At 33.8% G+C, this 25144-nt stretch overlaps 1 protein-coding gene across 5 annotated transcripts in view; it reads left to right on the top strand.

The window, feature by feature from the left end:
- Nucleotides 1–25144, top strand: part of LOC149803077 (FMRFamide receptor-like) — a 318116-nt gene that overhangs the window by 190260 nt on the left and 102712 nt on the right. For 2 of the 5 annotated variants that reach the window (XM_089952653.1, XM_089952659.1), the window contains exon 1: nt 9095–9591. The exons of 2 other annotated variants lie outside the window; for them this stretch is intronic. Coding sequence is in view for 1 of the 3 variants with exons in the window: in XM_089952664.1 (XP_089808790.1) it covers nt 9519–9591 (73 nt within the window). In the remaining 2 variants the exon portion in view is untranslated. Of the gene's footprint in view, nt 1–9069; nt 9592–25144 lie in introns of those variants that run through there. One more of the 5 variants, XM_089952664.1, reaches the window with a different exon arrangement.

Raw genomic sequence — 25144 nt, forward strand, 5'->3', positions numbered from 1 at the left:
CCCATTCTGTGCATTGAAGAACGGATGCCACACTGCTCGTACTCCTATATACATTTGTGTTATATCTTGCTGCTCAATATCGGATAATCCAGCTTATTTGTTAGTTCTTGTATGGGCTACATACGATAGCAACACAATATTCCAGGCTGGGTCTTATCATATTCATGTATTCATTGATTTTAATTTATATGCTAGATTGGTTCAGATTCCTTCTTAGATATGGAAGGGAATTGTTGTATATGTTGCTCATAGATCTATGTTATTTTCAAATTTATATCACATGATATCATTATCCCTAGGTACGGCAGGTGTTCACTAACTGCAGACAATAATTTTTCTAGGTTGCAGTAAATACGATATTCCTCTAAACTCTGATGAATCCAAGCGCAGTATACATTTTGTTGGGTGGAAATCTGTTCCCCATTTATGCCAGTCTTCTAATGGATGCATACTTTGTTGTAGGTATTGACAACCGTTGTTGATATAGATCTTCATGTACACTCTGCAATCATCGGCAAATATCTTATGACAGATTTAAAAGACTGGCGCAACTACTGTTTTCTATGAGTCATCACTATTTCAAATATGAGATTTAAATTCTTTCATAAATCCATGTTCAAATTTTCTAATGCTTAATTTGGCCACTAAAGCTAATAGATTAATGGGTTTATAAACATGTGGCATACCAATATTTATTTACTGTATATCAGCTTCATTTGCATATTAGTTTTGAGAATAATAATCTTTTTTTTTACATCAGGCCATTTGCAAAAGTGTACTCATGTGAAGAAACAATGTTCTGTTTAGTGTGTTTTATCGCAGTATGGTAGATCTCGTTAGTTTTACTAATTCATTAAAATGACAGTTTCCAATATATGTATTGTAATTTCCTACATGCAGTGAGAATATTTCACACAAAAAATTCTACGTACATACATGTATGTAATTAAATAATCCTAAACGTTAAGTTAAACAATAGGTATATCTTAGTTTTATTATGAAAATTTATAATTCTGGAAGTGGCATACTAGATTCACCTGTAGCAACCATATTTGAAAATACTATTTAGAATAAACCAATCTAAGGGAAAACTGGATACATTTAAAATATTTTATATTAACTCCTCATAGGGCAGTAATCTTCCTGACTTGAAAATGTCATTTATGTTTACAATGCCATTTTTTAAATCAGTTATTATAAAAATAGAACTGTACCATGATATCAAATTTACAATTATTCCATAATGTTTCACCACAGCTTTAAAATCCCCTAATACATAAAAGAAGCCAAGTATCATCTTTATATTTTAGTATTTTAAGCGCACGTTTTCCACAAACATACATAGAAGCTTTATATTTTGTATGATTTCGCTTTTCTTTTGTAAACGACTTTATTTTAAGGTCTAGCACAATTGTTAGCAAGGAGAAGGGACAACCCTGTCTGATTCCAGATCCAAAATGAAACCAACTTATCAACCATTTCCTTCAGCATTACCTATTCTAATTGTGGCCACATTGACATAGCAATTGCCTCTTTTAAGTATCCTTGACACTTTTATAATAAACATTTTTTAAATTTTTATTAGAATACCGTTTTGAAGCATAGTTCGATTAATATGCATGGTCTGGTATTGGTGAATATATGTTCAGTTAAGTCATCGATCGTTCTAATTTCAACATATAATCCACCCTTTGATATAACCAACCTGCATTTCACATGCTAGTAAGCAAAGGACACTTTTTAGTCTCTTTTTAAACGTTTGGATAAAAGTTTGTAATTAGAGTTTGTTGAGCATGCAGGCCTCCAATAAGTGAGCCAATTCCTCGCTAATTCTTTACCTTTGCATTGTATAATAAAAGATTCCCAGTCTCTGGATAAATATGAACGAATTAAATTGTTTTTTATTTTCTCCAAAGATATTTTTATAAATCGTACGTAAAGCCATCCATCATTGGGAACGGATTTGATGAATGCAGCATTAAACTATTCATTAATTAACCAGACTGACCTTAAACGTCAATTAGAACTACTGATAAACTCTCTGCTTTTGGTTTAATTTAAAGCATATAGGTTAATCAATATAATGAAAGTGTCATGATAACACCATTCTAATTACTAGAAATCCTTATTCCGAAAATTGATTTCACTTTTTTTCAATATCCGAATATCTGTTTAGAAGAATTGTCTGTCCCTAACTTAGGCTTTTACCATGTAGCTATGGATGATGATATCGTCTCCAAACATCAGAAGCATTCTGAGATACATATGCTTCCTGCAAAAACGAACTAACTTATTGAGTTCGCGTTAGGTACACGAAGACACTTCGCCTTTTGGATTTATTATACAGACCATTGTATTTACAGGTAATTATTATTTGCGTCATTCGTTATGGAAACACCATCGACATGGCATGAAAATCTCTTTTGAGTTAGTCCGGATATCAGTGTACGAAGTCCATATAAGCATGGTAAACTGTCAAGGTATCAATATAGACTTTGGTCAACAATTGAAACAATCCATCGACGACCGTGTCATAATCGCGCGGGGAGATCATTTATTTTCAGGCACAGAGGATGGTGATGGGGTGTTTGTCATTTCTTGGTACTCTTGATAAATGTATCGTTCAGTATCTGCAGCCTGGATGTTGCAGAGGACGGTGCTATATGATTTAATTTTTCAGAGGACGGTGTTATGACTTTGGCCGGCTAGTGAGGAAAGAGACTTGATAGAAATTTTCTGTGTGTTTAACATTTTCCACTGTAAAGTAATTTCATCTCCTCCTTGACCAGGCACCTTAATTGCAGACTCACAAACACTGCCGAAGATTAAACCCTCAGTCATACCGTTCTACTCGAATTTCAGGCAAAATGAGTCGCCTTCCTTGTATATAGCAATACGGTAGGCTCAGCAATCAATATGATTTTGGAAATTGCGAGACTCATAACCCGTACTAAAACACGTATTATTTTCCTGATTTGTATTTGAAATTATTTCTTGCTCAAAGTGAGAAAAAAAAATTGGCATCAAACATGCTGATCTGAAAACATTTCGGCAATGGCTGATTCGGCATTGCAATATATACAAATCACCTCCTCATCTTCCATCCCGAAAGTTGGCAGTTTTCATCACGATTACAGTCATAACAAGCAAGTTTGAATGTGATGGTTCTCGGTCAGTATTTTTTTTATTTTTTTTTGGGGGGGGGGAGGAGGTGGGGCGGCTGCCGTCATGATGGTAATGTTCGAATTTTCCACTTCCATAAACAAAACAAAACAAACTGTTGAGAAATATGGTCACCAGGGAATATTTAACACTGAATTTCAACTATCGACCGCTTGCTGCTTTTTTTCCGTCTCAGATGTACTACTATAACAGTCAAAAATGGGATAAAAAGGAATCTTTGAGCAGAAAATACATATTAACAGACTCAAGCAAGGGCAGACACGTGACGCAGCAGTCGGGTTCTCCGCTCAGGTATATTAGATGGATACAAGTATAAACTCTCCCATTAGCAACGAGTTCTGACTTGCCTCTATGCTTTGTAATTAGATGCTAAAAGGTCATTTGAGGTTACATTGTTATTAAACCATAATTGGCAACAAATGACAATATACGACTTTGATGATTCGATTAGATACAGATACAACGGTTTACAATTGGGGTCTCTTTCTGATTTTTCATTGACCACCAGGAATTTCAGAGAGATGGATTTGCGTCTAGTTGAAACACTGAAGTATGCTTCCAACGTGGTTTGGGGGCAGTTCCAAGCTTGGAGACAATGTTGCTTCGGGACAGTTTAAACTGTGATCTGAGTGCTGAGATTTTCTAAGTACTTCAAAACTATGTGGAGAGTCAAACTGTGTTTTGACAATGAATGACAATGAAAAATGTGGTTGGTGGTAACATATTTTGCCTTTATGATACATCACGCCCAGTGTTATCTATTTTATTGCTTTCTTGAAAGAAGCCACATGAATATTTAGGCGGACAAGAAATTTAGTTTGGATATAGTACATAAGATTCAGGCAACAACGCGGTGAAAAGGCAGAGTTGCAATAGTTTCGTTTGGCAGACCAGGACAATTCGATGTGGTTCTAGTGCCGTGAGGAAAATGATATAAACTGAGTCCAGCGTTGTGTCTGTAACTCATTGTTTAGTAATCTGTCTGGTTACTAACTGTTGGTAAATTATTCATGAACACTGATCGGCTTCTAACGTTGGTAAATTATTCATGAACACTGATCGGCTTGTAACACGAGATATCAGACAAATTTGGAAACAGATACAAATATAAGGCACTTTTGATAACCAACAGGTTATACGAAGGATTGAGTGTGCTCAGGATATGCTTAGTTAGGGTCTGGAGCAGTGGTTCTCAAACTTTTCCTGCTGCCACCCTAAATTAACCATCAGCAGGACATCCTGACCATCAAGCCTTGGATAGAAGTTCTTCTGATGGCCCTTCGCGACCCAAATGAGCTCCTTTTCCAGCTCTGATGATGGGAACCGCTGGCCCAGAGGTATGGAGAAATGACAATAAAATGAAACTAACACACACACACACACACAGATATATATATATATATATATATATATATATATATATATATATATATATATATATATATATATATATATATATATATATATATATATATATGCTCATGTTTTGTCCGTTAACATTACATTGTCAGAATCGTTCACTATTTTACGATATTACACACCTTCATACTGCATTCACATGCATAAAGGAACTACTTTCTATTGTAAACAAACAATGGACGCAGACGCCAGCACTTTTGATTTGTAAACAAATCATGTACACTCGCGTAGTAGGAGCTTTACGTTTTGGTTGATTAAATTTGTTCCTGAATGAAGTAAAGCAGATGTTTCGTGGACTGCCACATACCAGCTGCTTTGGCACATTCCGCGTTACCTTTTTGATACAATGTTTTGGCTTTAGGCTAGCTATTGAGTACACGCCAGAAAGGGTCCTTACGAATAATATACAAGTGAAAAGGCATAAGCTGTCTTCTTTAACTGGTAATAAGAATTGCAAAAAAATATACTTACAGTTTTACATCCTGAATTTCCTCAAAATGTACTTTATTTGTTCTGCAAATCCGAATTACATGAGCCATGTCATAGGTTCTCGATCTTGATTACACATTTTGAAATTATACTGTAATTTGGAATATAAGTGCAATTACATCCTCCTTACTGCCCTCAGAATGAAAAAGCCTTAAATTCCATAGCGTCTTTTTGATAATTGCAATTAAAAGACTTCATATTTTTCCCAAATTATGATTTCAATCATTCAATGACAGAAACAGAAACACATCTGCAGATGATAACAGGCTTATCCCTCGCTTCTTTAATCCGATTTATTTCATGTGGAATTGTCATATACAAATCCAGTCCATAATCACAAAATTTCGTAGAATCGAAAAAAAAAATACCAAAATCTATTAATTCCAGATCAAATGGAAAAGTTGTTGCAATGCGCATTCATTCACAATATGACTCCAAATTTCAATTTTAGCTATACAAGCCATTTTCTTTCGAAAGTTATGTCGAGCGCGCGACTAAGTTCAAATATATCTGGGCGGAGTTATGTGAGCATTAATAATGTTGTTGTGTAATGATGAATCTGCGCTTGTTTAGTTAGTTTGGAATACGGCATACATTCAGTTACTTTGTTTCTTGTAGTGTATTTTGTTAATATAATTAAGCATTAGGTAGAATAAGAAAATGAGCATATAATAAAATGGTTACCGCATTTGTATGGGAAAATATGAACTCGTTTTGTCGGACGGATATACTGCACTCCCAAGGTCGTGAAGTATTTACATCCAAAAACGCGTTCATATGTTCCCATAGAAATGCAGTAACCTATAAATATTTAAGAAGAAGAGGATAATTTCAGAGTTCAGAAACGGAAGTCAGATCCAGACGCAAAGAGTTAAAAGCATCACAATCTCGTTATTTCTTTTGAGCCAGCAAATTGAACCATAAATATAAGCTTTTTGTTGTTGAACTATAGGTAAAGAAATTTTAACCTCGAGATTTAACCAGTTGTGTACCGTCATAGTTACATTCTTCAGCATAAATCCGTATGGATTTCCTCCTGCAGAGATATCCACCAATCAGGGCCCGGGGACAAACGATAGCACAGATGATAATATGGCCAATCCGAATACCGAGTTATAAGGCATAGTTAGAACATTAGAATAACATAATGGAGACATACCATTTCCCATAGATAGTTTTGATCGATACAGTCTGCCTGTTCTGATCATTCTAAACTCGCAAGATACAACTGGCCCGTATGAAAAGTTTGAAACATTTAAATTGCTAAATGTATGTTCAACAGGACAGAGTAAAATGTGGGTCTGTAATGTTCGAAATCAGAGCTTGTGCACTCTAGGAAGGTTAACTTTCAAGACCGAAGAAATTTCTTTAAACCAATTGGATTTAGCCAATGACGTGAACAAAATATGTAAGTAAATAATTTTATTAAATCACATTTCTCAAAAGTTGTTGATTCTGTTACCACGTCGTTAAATGTTTGACATCTGTTTCCCATGCCAGCGTACATTGCGCACGCAAAAATCCTATCTATTATTCCGGTGAATATTCTATAATCGTAAGAAATTTGAATCTACATTTACAATTATATTTTGTCGATGAAAATGCCAATTAATGAGGATATTACATAAAATATTAACAAGATTGTGTGTAACTGACAGAGCAGTTCTGTTTCCTCATTTCGTGATAGCTATCATTCCGTATCACTGGACTGTTGATGCTCTCGATTCAATTTAGATACTGTCAAAATTCATTCCCTATGTCTGTTTTTCTTAAACACACACGCGCGCGCATTAACCTATACCACTAGAAACCAAGCTCTCTATGAATACTTTCTGACTCATGCCAACTCCACTGCAATTTTTCGATAAATAACTACACAGTTGGACAATCTTTTGAAACATTATTAAAAGAGCCTCGGATATTAATTCTTCAAACTGTTCAAATATAGTATTTATAAAATTTACATTCTATGTTTCTACTCTTATCGAAACGGAAATGTTACATACTCTTGTCATTAATAGATATAGACAGAACTTTTAGCAACACCTGTTTAGTTATACAACATTCGTATTTGTATTAATACTACTTTTAACTTCACAATCGCTTTGAATGTAAAAATAAGTATACTCTAGAATTTTATAAACGTGACATATTGTTTTTCAACCGGTATATATCAAATTATTCAATCATTACCCTTTCCTCATTTTCATCGCGATCGTCCAACAAGCGCTTGTCACTCATTTAACGTACAGACGGAATAGTATAATAGTCTGTTAGATTAGGAACTCGGATTAACGAAGTACATCACTCATAATGGATTAGTATATACTATCCCTTGATAAATATTAGCAACGGGATTTAACCGTAGAAACTCGTTTTGTAAAGTTTGATATTGTATTTGGCTGTAGTTAGTCTCTTTCCCCATGAAGGATCGTGATGTAGAATTAGCATGACGTGTCCTACAGTATGTAATTAGAAGCCATTAATAGAGGTAACCTGTTTACCATGGGATTCATCCAATGATGATAAAGCAACAGAGGTCATATATTATTATGTCTGCAGTTTATACACTTTAATTGAAGGAGTTTACCGTTTGATACCATTCCCTTCGGTTTAGGCAGTGAAATGTTGCTTAAGTCTTTGATTGACTAAACACTATAAACTAATTGGTGTGCATCGTTCGTGTTTAGTCAATAAAAGATCTAAGCAATATTTCACTTCCCAATCGAAGCCTACAGTATCACTCTACGCGACCTTGACTCTGTTCGAGAGTTATGAGTAAGACATTTTTTCTATATTGCAACTACCTGCTATTAGTTATCCGTAGTACAAAAAATAATGCCTAAATGATTTAGTCGATGTTTCAACATTCAGTACGGAACCTATTCACATAATGATAAATGTCTAATTAAAATTATTGTAAAGAAGTAACTATCTAGGCAATTAGAACGCCCTATAATCAAGACGAGAAGAACTCAAGTCACTTTGAATACACCTGTTCAAATGTAAGAACGAAAATAAATCAGACATAAATAATTGTAGGGATACTACTTTCGTTCCAGTGTTTCAGAAAGTCTTAGAAAGAAAGTCAAACATAACACAGACCGGTTTTATTTTATCGAACAAATCTATTTTACCGAACATATAACAACTGGATTTTTAGGCACAATCATGGTAGTAAAAGCACAGCTATTTTCTCAAAGAAGCGATAAGCTTACATAGGGAAAGAAATACTCCAGTTTATGTTATTTTTCAAGATAACGCCAAAGCACCCAATACAGTCTGGCACTTTAAGTTACAAATTTTAAGACAGATCTGACACATCTTAAAACGCTCGTTCGAGGGCGTGTTATGTTCCGTTTTGTTTGCGCGATAACAATCTAAAATATTTTTATGAAGCAAAGCGTCGGTAAACACTGCATCTACTTTCTCATACTTACAGATCTGAACACTGAATTAAATCTAGTTTTGCTTGGTTTAGGAATGGTTGATTTTGCACTTACCTAGCTGTGTATTAGCAGATAACACAACTGTAATGGTTGATTCACATTATTTAATGCAATATTTACTTGATAAAGTTTCTAACTTTGCCAAAGTGTAAACTTAGATGTAAAACAGACTATAGACACAAGTTTACGAAGCGACAAAAGAATTGCGGTGTTTGGAGCCGTTCTGTTAGATAAATCTCAAAGTTTCCGTTGTCAAAAGTAAGGAGTAATTGGTGTACGACTAACATACACCATTACAGGAAATAATTCTGTAGAACGGAGGAATGTACCCCTTAGCAAGTAATTAAGCCTGGCTAAATCACGCTACTTTATGTTGCACAAGTATGCAAACTATTGTCGGACATATTAAATTACTGGTAAAAAATCTAAAATTATATCAAAGGTACGCAACTCGCTGCACGCGGGGTCTAAAAAAAGAATACGCTTGCAGAAGCGACTTTCATTACTTTTGGAATTTTATTTATGGAAGCATCTGTGGATATGCAAATGCTATCTTTTTTTCAACATGCTTTGTGTAGGCGACTGATCTTATGTCTGGAAAAATATATTCTCTGTACGTTTATGTCATAATCTGACAACCTCTTTTGTACCGAACATTGATATAACAGCAAATAAATACGCCTTGGGAAGAATTCTTTATCGTTTTTGTACTCGGGTTCCAGGAGGAAGATAAAATGTTCGGAATTGATGCGTTAGTTAAGTTTTATAAGGTTGAGAAGAGACCAACTGGAGAGCAAATGTGGAATCAAGAGAGGACTTGATTCCATTCAGAATTATTCAATGAGATTTAAAACCTGGTCGCATATCGTTTCTTCGACGTCAATTTTCGTCAGTGTTATGGTCTGTCTGAAATATGGAAACCATTTTGCCTGATTGCTGGTAAACTCAGTGGGAAAAGGTTGAAGACAATGTGATACTATGCAGTTCAAGTTGTGCGAAACTACTTGCAGAACTCAGGAATTACTTCGAGAATGTGATTTACACTTTACAGGTGAGAGATGAGATTAACTTATTTAATAAGGGAGATAATATTTTGTTAAAGTCATTCTAATTTAATTGATTGTGACCAGTCTGTTATGATGTATGGAACAGGTTAAAGCTGGTGTCTGCAGGTGAGGTGTATATAGATGCATCATACAATACATATCCTTCTTATATCCAAAACGTCTTTGCACATTAAGTGAAATAATGTATTTTATATAATCTTTTAAAGTCTTATGTTGTTTTTTAATTTGTCATTGTTTTATTTTCCAAATGATATTTTAAAATTATCCACGTGTCATTTTCTCATCTGTTCATAACCATTTGTTTCGTGGCACATAATTTTACGCATTCACACACATACACACAAGCACACGCATACATACATACATACATACATACATACATACATACATACATACATACATACATACATACATACATACATACATACATTTGTGTAATGGGTAGGCCACATAATAACATTTTTCTTTGTTGGGGGAGGGGTGAACGTGAGTAATTTCTAGTTATATCAGTTCTGATACTTCCATATACATAGCTATATGTTGTACTTACATAGATGTTCCACGTGCTTAATGCGCTAGTTCAAGACGCAATTCTCATTTACTTTGTAACCTAATTCTTCTTTTTTCTTTCAAGATCATGTATTAATGTATTATCCTAAGTTAGATCAACCTAATGCAATCTCTGTTAAAGGGTAAATTGTCATATATATATATATATATATATATATATATATATATATATATATATATATATATATATATATATATATATATATATATATATATATATATAATTCTTTCTTTTCTGTCAAGATCATGTATTAATGTATTATCCTAAGTTAGGTCAACCTAATGCAAATGGTCATATATATATATATATATATATATATATATATATATATATATATATATATATATATATATATATATATATATATATATATATATATATATATATATATATATATATATATATATATATATATATATATATGTATATATATGTATATATATATATATATATATATATATATATATATATATATATATATATATATATATATATATATACCAGCCGAGTTTGTTTGAAAACGTATATTGTAGATGCCTAGGCACATATGATGTGATATGATACTATCTGAAGTTATCGCGTTTGTTTACGACATCGCAAGACGAGAGACTATGATCTAGACAAATAATGCAATCATGATTTATAACTCACTGAAGATAATGCTTGCTTTTAGGAGCATGCAGCAATTTAGCATGCTAAATTAACGTATTTACACAACTCTTGGATTTCTGTATTCAGTGAGCAAAAACTGTATCGGCGACCGTTTTTATATAGTAATATCCGAAATAGAAAACGTTTGAAAAGGTTTATTTGTGATTCCTTATTTATTGCCCATCAGATCCCAAAATTGCAATAACAGTTCTCTCAGCCAGATTCGACTCAGAGGTATGACCTCTAATTGGCTATATATATTCTCAGATGGCATCGCAAGTGATATTAGCTGCATCTAAAACAAATATAATTCAAATGGACTGAAACATTACTAAAAGATATTTCTTTTCCACGGGTGAAACATTTTGCATCGTTCCTGAGCCCCGTTCAGTTCGCGCGAAGAGTACGAATACAGTTTTAAGAAGGTCAAGCGGTTCGTAATGAAAATTTGTGACACCGGGTATCATTGGATACAAGTTGATAAAACCTGATTCTATGTTACTTTCATGTAATGTTGCTTGAATTGGTTGGATATTGTGCTTGTGTATAATGCGCATGATCTAAGCCCACAGCTTACCAAAATGGTTGCTCACGCGTACTCGATGAATCAACACGAGTTAGTTTAAAATGACAGTTATTAAAACAGGGAACACGAATTTTGGTAGAATAGACAATATCAGCTTCTGAAAACACAATTAATGAATTATAAAATACATCAAATGTAAAGTGTAAAGTGAAAATGAGCATGTGGAGCTAGCAGTTATTTTAGGAGCGTTTCCGAAGTAAGGCCAAGCTGTGAACTCTGTAACCCAAAGTTTGCCCATCAAATTATACAACATAATAAAGGGACTTAAAAGTTGTTTTAACAATACCTAAGACATGCAAGGCCTTGTTACGAATTGAAAGCATAATCAGCGACGAAATTCTGGAAATTCTTTCTCTTTAAAAATCTAACCCTATGCAAAATACGAAACTGTACGGTACCATTTAATTGAACGAAAGATCGGTATGAAGTAATTAAAGCGCGCACAAAATGAAATCTTTTATGTACTTTTTCGGACAATTTATATGAATATATTTATTAGATGTATCAACTTGTACCATTCAAAATGTCATTTAAAAACACGACAGTGTCCAGCTACAGTCAGATCTCATAATCATGAGATGGGTCTGCAACTAAATGTTTCTTTGCAATATCATGACCAGGACTTTTCTTCCTAAAGCTTTAAAAACTGAGTGCGAGGACTGTGTGTGTAATATATGGGCCTTTAATTTCTCTTATGAGATTATGTTCTTTGCGTACTGTTTTTGCATAACGCCACTTTTACGCGCAAAAGTCCATACATTGCGACCGGTATTTTCGGTGGAGGAATAATCAGGGAAGAACCAACGACCCACGGGAAGCTATTGGCAAACATTCTCACATACCCACGTTGATGGAGCCGAGACTCACATTCACGCTGACAGAGGTGAGTCGTGTTAGTGATTTGTAAAGGCGAACGCCTTGGACTATTCGAACACCCTTGGCTTAGGCTACTTGGACGCCCTTGGCTCTACTTACGAGATTGAGTGTGAGAACCAGTTGCACCTTCTGCACATGACCTTGAATTTATCAAACGTAAGAGACTGATAAAAGAGCGATGACTAACTTCATCGAATGTTACTGAACCTATTCATTATATATGCATGAAATTTTATATTCAGGTCCATTTACTTCTTTAGACTATTTCCGTAAATTTTATACATTTTCGCTTTGAGGAGGGAACCATTAATTTTAATTACAGAATTTCAAGTTTATGTCTGAGTGTTTGCTTTTATCAAACTTTATATGTAATATTAGGTTTGAACTCATAAACCAGGTTTGAATACATTATTCAAGTTTCTTGAACACATTATCCAGGTTTTGAACATATTAGACAGGCTTGAACACATTAATCAGGTTCCTCGAACACTTTATCCAAGTTTTGAACACATTATCCATGTTTTGAACACATTAATCGGGTTTTTAGCCTGATTTTGAACACATTAATCAGGTTTCTTAAACAGATTATCCAGGTTTTGAACACATTAAATTTTAAACACATTAACCAGCACTGAACATATTAATCAGATTTCTTGAACACATTATCCAGGTTTTTAACACATTTGCCAGTTTTTGATCATATTACCCAGGGTTGAACACATTATTCAGGTTTCATGAATACATTATCCAGGTTTTTACACATTAACTATAATTGAAGGCATCACCCATAATTGACCACATAACCCATAACTAAACACATTAGTCAGGTTTGAACACATTACCCATGATTGAACTTGTTAAGTTTCTGACCAAGAGAAAAATAAATTACGCAGTGTTAAGTATCATAGAAAGCAGCGTGTTAAACTTTCCCCAAAATTATAACACAGTAATTCCACCGCAATATTCCACTAAACAGTCCAATTTTAAAATTTCTGAACTGTAAGTAAAGTTTTCTCACCTTACTACATTTATCATTTACAGAGAACCCGTCTGATGCGTAAAAAGCTTCTTCAGACTTGTACATACAACGTCGTATATCGACTGATCAGCGTAAATATCATTTTTCAGACTTGTACATACAACGCCATATACCAAATAATCAGCGTATATACCATATTAACTCAAATATGCCTCGAGTTGAATATAAGGCTAATTTCAACATTTAGGCCAGTTATGCTTTAGTTTCTAATTGAAATGATAATTTAGTGCCAAGCACACATAACATTCCTTAGTAAATACGTTTATTTTTTACCTTGATTATATGTTATTTTAATAATAATAATAATAATAATAATAATAATAATAATAATAATAACAATAATAATAATAATAAATATAATACTTTATTCAATTATTTAGGCCCCCGACACATAATACAAAATACAGTAAAAGTAAATTTATTGTGTGATATGGTGAATAGTAGCAATGTGGTGTTAATCATGAGTATACATACATAATGTCTGATAAATAATCAGTGCAGACTATTATAATAAAAGGTACTGATGTTGTGAACATTGATTTCGTATAATGTAATATGAGAGTTAACGAATATGGTAAGAAATGTCATTATAAGAATATTTTTCTAGACATATGATATATTGATGCATATAATTATTTATAATAATTGTCGGAAACGTACATAAAACAACAATTACAAAATTCAAATTCGGTCCCGGTCGTAAGTTTGGTTTGCATTTCTCTGAAACGAAATACTAGCGTGATTCGTCTTTCCTGCGAGGGAGAAGGAATGTAAAAAACGCCGATAACTATCCGTCAGGTCTGGAGATAAACATTTTTTCTGTGCCTAATTAAAAATGTTTGGTATCGGTACGTTATAAAAAATACATTATGAACTAAATTTGATCACCGTTTGCTTGCTGTATGTCAGATTCAATATTGGGATCAAAATGAGGAGGTTGGGTGGTTGCTTAGACATACAGTGTGAAAAATTTGAAGTTTCATATATAATATTTAAGGGATGATGCGGTCTGTTGTGAATAAGTCGGGATTACTTAGGTTTTAATGGCAATTCTTTGGTGACTTGAACAAAATGAAGGTTTTAAAGTCCGTCTCAGTTATAGCATTCTCTCTCTCCTCCCTATATCCACTCCCACTTCCACTCCCACCCCTCTGTTTCTGGTAAATGAGAGGGTAAATACGTAGTGAAGGCAGTAAGTTGCAATGATGCTATAAATAAAAATATTACAATAGTATGTGTGGGAATTAAATGGTCCAAAGAATAAGAAAGCGAACTGGAGAAATTGGAGTCTAGTCTAGAGCCGCTTGCAATAAGGTACCTGCAGCACGTACAGTATGCCATATATATATATATATATATATATATATATATATATATATATATATATATATATATATATAAAGTTCGATTTCTCGGTGAGTGTAATGACATATACATCTCGATCGTTAATCCAAAGTTTCGAAGAAAGTGTATTGTGAAGGGTCATGAATGGATTATTTTCTCAACAGAAAGAGACAGGCCTATGCCGCTAGCATGAGATTACGGGTTCGTAACTGCATGTGATTGTATGCAATAGTATTTATTGCTGCCCCCATTCCCCACCACTGCCGTAAAAGTAGATAAATAACTATATTAAACTCTCGGTACATTTCATGGTCAAAAACTCATTTGATTTTCATATAACCTTTAAAACATCAGAGTCTATTTTATTTTTGGACGAATAAGCTCTTCTCTGTTTTGCAACGTCGTAATTGAACATATTTTCGCCACCCGTTCAGGGTGCCGATAATCAAGATTATCTCAATATGACACGTGTGTTGGTTAAAAAACTTATACTCGAGGCTTGGGACCTCAAAATGCATGTAACATTTGATACTGTTTTTGAATTGGGGCTATAGAGTTTTTCGGAACCGATTCATCGTCTGTGAGATCAACTCTGATTGGCTGATTTAGATAGATGCAGTTAAATATGAGTAACAACGATAATGCTGAGGTAACTATGCATTATTTTAAAGAGAAGTCGAAAAATTTATATGTAACAATCTTTTCTTCTAATTAGTCTTAATCATCGGTCAGGTTGATGTTGGTTTATCGCCGTATGCTACAATGATCGAATGCCATAAGATCAATGCACTGTTTATTTCTCCACGTGCGAGATTTACTGAGTAGCAGCATACCACTACAGCTGATAAAACAAACAAAAACAGCAAAAACAACAAACAAAAACCCACAACAAATATACAAAAATTAAAAATAAAAGAAGACAAACAGCTAAAAATAGTAGTTTCTCGTTTGTTAAATAGCCTTTCTATTCCTGTCTCGATCAACTTGCATCTGGTCCCAGATACCGCTGACAGAACATATTTACTGGCACGGGATAGCAAACTCTTGTATGCTAATACGTCGGAAATACAAAAATAGAAATAAGAGGAAACGTAATACTAAAGCAACCACATTAATTCTTCCGATTTTTGTTGTTTCAATGCCTTTTAAATGTCCGAGCATTCAAGTCCTGACGATTTGATTGCACTGTAATCGAGGAATATGGACTTAACATCTCAACGATATTGACTCATCAATTTTATCCTGACAGTCTTCCGTAGTTAGTGCCTATTGCCTTAGAGATTACTTTTAGATTGGGGTCATGGTCGATCTAATCGCCTTTCGCCTGACGAAGTCTGACCTTATTTTCCTTTCTTAGTCGAGGTGTTATAGAATAATCAATATGTAACATGGCGTAGTAAGCATTTAGCAAGTAGTCAACAATAAGGTAGGGAGAATTACTACTCTTAAAGTAGTTGTTCTTGTTATTCGATTTCCTTCGGCACTTTGTGTATTATTGGCTATGTCGTGCTTAGGATATGGGGTTCAAGAGCCATTTTCAAGAAAACACACTCGTAACTGACTCGGGCTGGCCAGGGTGGGTGTTGAACCCCTCGAATCTGGGATAATGAGTCCGACGTCAGTCCAACTGAGCTACCGCGGCTCCCAACGCTCCAGAATAATAAGAGATAGAATTATATTTGACAAAGAGATTTATTTCATGGAGTTTGAACCATGATATTAAAAGCTTGTAAACGGTTGAAATAAAAAAATAAACTTGAATGTCATCCATATATATTTAATTCAAGGGAATCCCCCAAAATATCACTCCCTAAAAGAAAGATCTTATTGTTAAAAGTAGAATTGTTGACTATTGTTAGCAACATTAATTCACAATAATAATACTTAAGCAGTTTAATTATCTATGTTCAAGAATTCCTTTGTTGGAATAATACATAAAAGAGACAACCGGCATGAGTGTTGTTAGTTGTGCATGATGGTTGTCCTACATTAACGTTGTTGAAAGGGCCAAGTTAATAATACAATGGGTTAGGTACGTAAGAACTTAAAATGTAAAGTCTTATCCAAAACATTAAAATTATTTCTACAAAGGCGAATTTAAAAATTCTTAGGTCATGCATCAAAAGTGTCCGTATTTCTAAACTTTTGAGTAAAATAATATAGCATAACCATTGTTGATCTCAGTATTACATAACTTTTGATTAAACTAAACTGAGATAATTGATAAATTTCGCAATATTTAAATCATTTTATTATTCCACTGTTACAAAACAAACTGACTGAATCCTATTTTTAAATGCTATATAGTTTTAGTTTCCTTTAATATACCTACTGTTTATTATTTGATAATATTTACTCAGTCTCATTTCTACTCAATTCTAATAAGGTTTTGGAACTTCAGAAAAGTTAGATAATTGTATATCTAGTTTCCTATTATAGTCAATTACTCTGCATAATGTGTTCTTTATTAAATTTCATGATACTCTTCTGTATTCAGCTTAGCTCAAGGACATCAATTGTTTTTAAATTTATATCTTAAAGAAGGATCAATAACAGGCAGTAGAAGTAATGTATTTGTACTTTATTGGTGTGTTTTTCTTATGTTACTTGTTTAGACTCTAATAAAGAGTAACAAAAGAAAGAGTAAACTCAACAAGCTTTGAAAAATTTAACGAATAACTTATTCCCCTGGAAAAACGCTGTAAAAATAAAAATAATCACTTACGGTTTTAAGAATCAGATCCAAAACTAATCCAAGAATAATCCACGAATTAAATTTTAGAAGTCTTAATTACGAAACGTTCGAATAAATTCAAGTTCGAGTCCCGACGAAGAATCCAAAATGGAGGGCGACGACTATATTGTAGCCTTTATGGTGTTGCATCGTCTACAGTTCTTTTTATTAAACAGTCAATAATATTCCGGTGTTTGAACTTCCGAATAAAATTTAAATAAATGTCTTTGTCCAAGAATTCTGTATGAGAACTCATTTATTTCCTGGAAAATTTTTTAATCTTTTAGAATCCAAATATTTCGAATAAAACTTAAAATGTAATTCTCAAACTGGTCATAAACGCACACTTTCAAGTGTAAAGAAAAATCTCCAACTGAGAAAAATCTCTATAAACAAAGGTTATACGGCAACTTGAAACGCAAAACAGATTCCCGGATGACAGTCAACTCTCCAGAATTTTCGAGAAGTATTTACGTCTAAAACCACGTGGTCCCAGTATGACTCTAAGAATAAGATAAAAAAAAAATGTTGTTTACTTGTCTCAGTGGTTTCTAAATTAAGGTCGGGAACTTGGTCAGCATACGATACAAAGTTCGGTGGTTACAACTAACTATTAGGTCAAACTAATTTCTGGAAAATATCAAAGTTCTAGCAAACAAAATTACATTATTTTGACATATAATGAAATTAAAAAGAATTTTTAAAAAAAAAAAAAAACAACTTATCAATAGACATTTGAGTTAAATCAAATATACGTAACACTTCCCCCACAAAGAAAAAGAAAGATTTATGATAAAGCTTTCTTTTTAGTATATATTAATTATACATGAGGTTAACAAGAACTCGTATAAATTATATACAGTGTGCATGAAATAATACATTGTTATACACGGGAAAGTGCATCTGCTATTAAAGTATCTTTCCCCTTAATGTGCCTGATGTCAATATCATATTCCTGTAGCAACACACTTCATTTTAGGAGTCTTTGATTTTTATTTTTTATCTTGCCGATGAAAGTAAGGGGGTTGTGGTCAATAAACACAATAATCGAAGAAGGAGCTGAACTAACGTAAACTTCAAACTGTTGTAATGCAACATCAAAGCCAAACATTCCTTCTCGATTGTTGAATAATTTCTTTGGTGCCTATTTAGTTTCTCAGAAAAATAGCACACTGTATGATCAATACCATTTTCGTCTTCTTTAATCAAAACTGTTCCAACCAAGGCATCACTTGCATCAACAGACAATTTAAATGATTGACTGAAATTTGGAGCTGTAAGAACTAGCGCGCTTTTAAGTATGGCTTTTAACTTGTCAATAGCCTCCTGACATTTTTTCAGTCCAAAAGGAACTTGTTTTTCTTACTCATAAAAATTATCAGGGGTTCAACAATTATAGGAAATATGGAACAAAATTTCCGATAGTATCCAGCCATATCTGAAAATCGCATCAGTTACTTTTTCTTTACGGGCATATGGAATTCAGAGATAGCCTTGACCTTAGCATATATAGGCTTTTCTTGTCCAAGTCCCACGATATGTCCTAAAAATGTTACACTAGCACGGCAGAACTCACTTTTGGATAAATTAATTGTCAAACTTGCATCTGTGTGTCAAAGAATTTACAAATTGTTGCTGAATTTTCTTTCCGGGTGTCGTTGTAGATGATGAAATCATTTATGTAAGCATCATCATTGTCTAGACCATAGGTCGTCATATTCATGAGACGTTGAAATGTACTTGGCTACCCTTTCATCCCAACGGCATTACTTTATATTGGTAAAGTCCATCTGGAGTCACGAATGCAGAAATTTTCTTTGCTCTTTCTGAAAGTGGAATTTGCCAAAATCCTTTCAGAAGGTCAAATTTGATGACATACTTGGTATTTTCAATCTTATCAATACAGTCATCGATTCTTGGTAATGGAAGTTAATCTATCTTTGTCACACTATTCACCTTCCTATAATCAGTGCACATAAGAAATGTTTTATCTGGTTTTGGAACAAGTATGCATGGTGAACTCCAATCACTTTTACTGGGCCCTATATAATTATTCTCCAGCAAATACTGAATTTATTTTTTCCAGTATTCCGGTTTGAGAGGGTTTATCCTGTACGGGTATTGTTTCACTGGTTTGGAATTTACAATTTCAACGTCATGGAGAATTTTGTTCCTTCTTGTAGAAAGATCTGAAAATAAGTGCTCGCATTTAAATAATAACCATTTAAGTTCACTTTTATTCTTGCTCTTGCAAATGTGAAAGTTTCTTGTCCAGATTTTTCATTATTTCTGAATTCGTAAAATTTGTCACTCCAATATCAATAAAATCCAATAATATTATTTCATTTAATTCTTCATTGAGTGGGACAGGTATAACTAAATTAATTGCATACTTAATCTGGCTACCTCTTTCAATATTCGGGTATTCGTATATTTATTTAGATCCCAGGAGCACTAATTTTATAATTTAACTCATTTTCTTCTTAGCTGTGTAAGGGATGTAATATCTAATCTGAAGAAAATTCTGAAGAATGAGCAAGAGAGACATAACTCTTTTACCAGACTCAAATGTTCTCTCCATTGTAGTTATGTTAAAGCATAATTTCACTTTTGACTTGAAATGCTGGATGCCAAATTCCAGCGTAATAGGCTGGAAAATTCCAGACCTAAAATTTTACCCTTGACTCGATCGGACAGATTTGGGAAGGCCAAACTGAGTAAAAAAGTCTTTATCAAAGCTTTTACTATGGTTTTAGATTGAATATTCCTCAAAAGAATTGCCTCTGGAAACCTTGCTGACACGCACATAATGGTCAACAAATATTGGTTACCTGACTTGGTCTTAGAGAAGGGGCCAACACAATCTTCCATAATTCCACTAAATGGTTCGTCAAAGGCAGGAATAGGTTGTAGATAAGCCTTAGGTATGGTCTGATTGGGTTTTCTACCATTTGACAAGTATAACAAGATCTACAGTATTCACAAAAATCACTTTTGATTTTCGGCCAATAAAAGTGAGTCAAGATCTTGTGAGAAGTCTTATTAATCCCTAAATGACTAGCCAAAGGAGTTTCATGGGCCAGACTAAGTATTTACTGACTGTAAGGTTTCGGAACTATACTTTGATTGTTCACTGACCACTCATCACCAGCAGTTACCTCGGGAGGTCTCCATTTTAATGAAAAAACAGACAGGAGCTTCAGTGGTTTCAGCTTCACTAATGACCTTTTGAAACAAACAGGAAATCTCAGGATCTTTTACCTGTTCGACAAGTGATTGTCATTTGTCACCCTGATTAGAATAAAGAGAATGAGTAGTTAAAAGAAGATTAATGTGATCAATACCTTCTGATTGGTCGAAACAAGGAGTGAATGTGACCTCAGCCTGGTCAATACATGTGTCAGCTAAAGGAATATTTTCCTTATCAACATCATTCTCAAGAGCTTTCTTTGCCATAGCTCTGGTAACTGCACAAACTGGGAACAAATCAGGGAATTCTTTCTCAATTGGAACGACTTTCTTATCCAAACAAGGCTTGTCCGTTACAAGTGGATTAACCACAATATTCTCTCCAGCTAGGCAGTTCCCTAGTAATAAATGAATGCCCTCGACGAGTACAATAGACATTGTGCCGACTGTCACGGGTCCTGGGGTTAAGTCTGATGACAAATTTACACACTGGAGAGGAACATTAATAATTCCGCAATCTACTCCCTGAATAAGAACACTCGCATTAAAAGAAGACTTCGCAGAAAAAGGCAAAGTATCTGACTATAAAAGACTCTGAGAAGCTCCTGTGTCCTTTAAAAATTTAATAGGGATAGTATTTGCCAAATCAATCACAAGTGATATAGAACCCTTGGTTCATAATTCTACATAATAAAATCAGAATGAGGTTTATTAGACCCAACAAATGTGCTGCTTTCAATACATGACCGTGACCTTGACCTCTTGGAAATAAGATCATTTGAAATAGGTCTGTTTTGATTTTGATGCCTATTTTACAATTTGTAGCAATCAGAAATAACGTGTCATTTCTTCTTGCAATAGGTGCACATAGGAAGAGACAAGGATCTTTGATCAAGCTTATCTGAAGCTTGAGTTTTACAAGTTGCGCCAGTTTGAGATTTAGAAGGGCTTGCATTAGGTTGAAATCCGTTTCTGCCAGAAGACTGTTGAGCGGAAGTCTTATTTACGAAAGGAACTTTATGAGTTAAAGAATACTCAGCAGCAGCACGAGCAGCATTTTCCAAGGTTTCGATCTGATGCTGATCAAGATAAGTGTTAATGTCACTATGGACACAGTTCTTGAACCCTTCAAGTAATACAAGTTGTTTGAGACTTCCATAATCTTGTTCAACTTTCTTGGCTAAGCACCATCTATCAAATTGTCGTGCTTTTTCCCATACGATTTCGACATTGGTCTGGTCAGCTTCTTTTTTACAATTTCTGATGTTTTGCCGATAAGCCTCAGGGACTAACTCATAACCCATCAAGATATAGTCCTTAACTATATCATAATCAGAAATCTGTTCCAGTCACATTGGATTGTACCTATCGCGTGCTCTACCAGTGAGTAAACATTGCAATAATAGAGTCCAGTACTCTCTTGGCCACTTCAAACTCTCATAATTGTTTTTCAAAATAAGGGAAATGTCTGTCTACTTCTTCTTCCAGAAAAGGAGGTACTAACATGATATTTATTAAAACATCAAAAGTAGGGAAGTGTTTTCCCTTCGCCAACCCTAATTCTTCTAACCGAATTTGAAATTCCCTTTCATTCTTCTCTTTTTGCATTTTCCATTGTTTTTCTCGGTCTTCGCTCTCTTTTAGCAATCCATTCATCTTCCACCTCTTTCTGAAACTGCATTTGTCTTTCATCTCTCTCTTTCTGAAAATGCATTCGCCTTACTTCCATCTCTCTTTCCATTTGTATATTTTCTATCTGAAATTCACCGCTCCCGTGGCCTAGTGGTTAGAGCGTCCGCCTCGCATGCGGAAGATCGTGGGTTCAATCCCTGGCCGAGTCATACCAACGACTTACAAAAATGGTACTAACAGCTACCTCGCTTGGCGCTCAGCATTAAGAGATTAGTGCTGCGACTATTCGGCCTGGTGTCAGGATAATGTGACTGGGTGGGACATCACGCTACATGTCTGTGGCATGATGTGTCAGTGCTAGATATCATTATAAACTGTCACACTGCAGACATGGTAGCGATACGACTGAAAAATTGTTAAAGCTACGTTAAAAATCCAAATCACACACACACACACACACACACACACTCTGAAAATGGACCTGTCTTATCTCTAATTACAACTTTTTCTAGCTGTACTTCCATTTTCAAAATTTACAACCACTCCTGAGTAAAAGTTTTAAAAAATCTCTACTTTTGCCGATTCCACTAAAGATTTCAAAAAAATAGGAGAATTCAAATTTCAGAAAGCAATGTTTTCTGAAATATTTTAGCCAAAGTTTTTTTAAAAATCCGATGACAAGGCCCCAATTCTTATGTTACTTGTTTAGGCTCAAATAAACATTAACAAAAAAACTGAGTCAAGACACAAGCTTTGAAAAAGTTAACAAAAAATTCATTTCCCTGCAAAAACGATGTAAAAACAAAAATAAGAACTTATGGTTTTAAGAATCAGATCCAAAAATAATACATAAATAAACCACGAATTAAATTTTAGAAGTCCTAATAATGACATGTTCTAATGAATTCAAGTTCGAGTCCCGACGAAGAATGCAAAATGGAAGGCGATGACGTATACTGTAGCATTTATCGTGTTGTATCGTCTACAGTTCTTTTTTTATTCCACAGTCAATAATATACCGTTGTTTGAATTTCCGAACAAAAATTGAAATAAATGTCTTTGTCCAAAAATTACCTATGAGCACTCAAATATTTCCTGGAAAAAATATTTAATCATTTAGAATCCAAAGAATTCAATAACTATTTTAATATAATTCCAAAACTGATAACAAACACACACACTTTCCAGTGTAAACAGAAACGCCAAAACAGATTCCCGGATGAGGGTCAACTCTTCAGAATTTTCGAGAAGTATTTTCGTCTAAAAGCATGTAGTCCCAGTATGACCTTGACAAAAACCAATCGTTTCACTCTAAGAATAAGAAAAAAATAAAAAGTTGTTTACTTGTCTCAGTGATTTCTGAAGTAAGGTCGGGAACTAGGTCAGCATAAGATACAAAGTTCGGTGTTTACAACTAACTCTTAGGCCAAACTAATTTCCGGAAAATATCGAATTCCTAGTAAATAAAATTAAATTATTTTGGCATATATTGAAATCAAAAGTAAAAAAAAAAATTCAAATGTACAATTAAATTAAATCAAATATACGTAACATTTTAATGTTGGTTAAATGTTGTAAAGCAGCGTAGATTCACTACCTCGGTTTGGTTTTATTCTCATCTGAAGAATTGGAAGAAGTCTGCAGTTACATTACCTTTTATTACTTACCTTTTATCAATTACAATAAAGAATTTGTCCTTTGATATAGTAGGAATGCGTTAATTAAGAGCTTATATGATTTTATCCATAGGATATTAAGTGTTCGAGCATAAAGGTCTATAATAGTTACATCCTAATTTGTAATTTATCCATTTTTCCATTTTGGAATATATTTGCAAAACGCCGATTTTTATGACATTGATTTTTGATCTTGATCTATTAAAAGAGCATAAGTCAAAATTGTTATTTTATTAAAGCTATTTTGTTAATCCAGTTTTAAATACTAGGATAGTTACTCTGATGTATTCGTTTTTAATGTCAGATTAATATTTTTGTCAACCTTCATTCATAAAATAGATTATCGATCTTGATCTAATCACAAAAAGGCTCTACATTGTTATGAATTCTATCACTGATAAAGTACATGCAGATGTTTAAATTAAACCGTTTGACACTGGGAAGATAATTTTACTTGTCAGCCTGTATTTTTTTATATCAATCTTCGAACTTCATCTATAAAAGAATACGTGAAAAAGATCTCCCCATGTTCATGGTATTTACAAATGGAAACTTTTCTTGAAAGGATAATACGTTACTATTTAATTTCTAAAATGCAGTAATTATTTTAAAATGAAAGTTTGTTAATTAAAATCGTATTTATTGATATCAAGTTTTAAAACTACCGCAATCTATCTCGACTCTGAAATTTACACGAGATTATTGATTGCCTATTTAAAAGGCATATATCATGTGTTTCGATTTATTGTAAAGAAAACAACATGGATATTCATCTCACAGCTGCCAAAAGGATGTGCGATTTTGACTCTTCGTTGATTTCTTGTCTTCCAGCACCCAGCAGGACATGTCAGAGAAGTGTATTTATCAATTCATAGCACGTATAGCCATACATTTGTTTATTCAACAATAATACAAGTTTATCCCTCTTATCTACAAAGGCAGAAACACTAGTCTCCCACAAAAGCTAGCAATCATTTCACTGCAAAGGTAGGTTTCATCTGTTGTGCTCGTTTGACGTCATCAACATGGAGGAATTGAAAGCCTTTATTTAGTCGAAAAAGTGTATTAGGTGGTTGATGATAACGTCTCCGGACCAATGCTGTCCACATTTATTTCGTCGTTATCAGCACTAAAAACAAAAGTACTTATCTTGGAAGCCATGTTGTCTTTCAATCATGATGTTGTATTTCAGTCATGATGCTCTCTTTCAGTCATGATGTTCATTTTCAGTCATGATGC

This window comes from Sinohyriopsis cumingii, chromosome 3 (assembly GCF_028554795.1).
Source record: "Sinohyriopsis cumingii isolate HCF-2022 chromosome 3, ASM2855479v2, whole genome shotgun sequence".
Lineage (NCBI taxonomy): Eukaryota > Metazoa > Mollusca > Bivalvia > Unionida > Unionidae > Sinohyriopsis > Sinohyriopsis cumingii.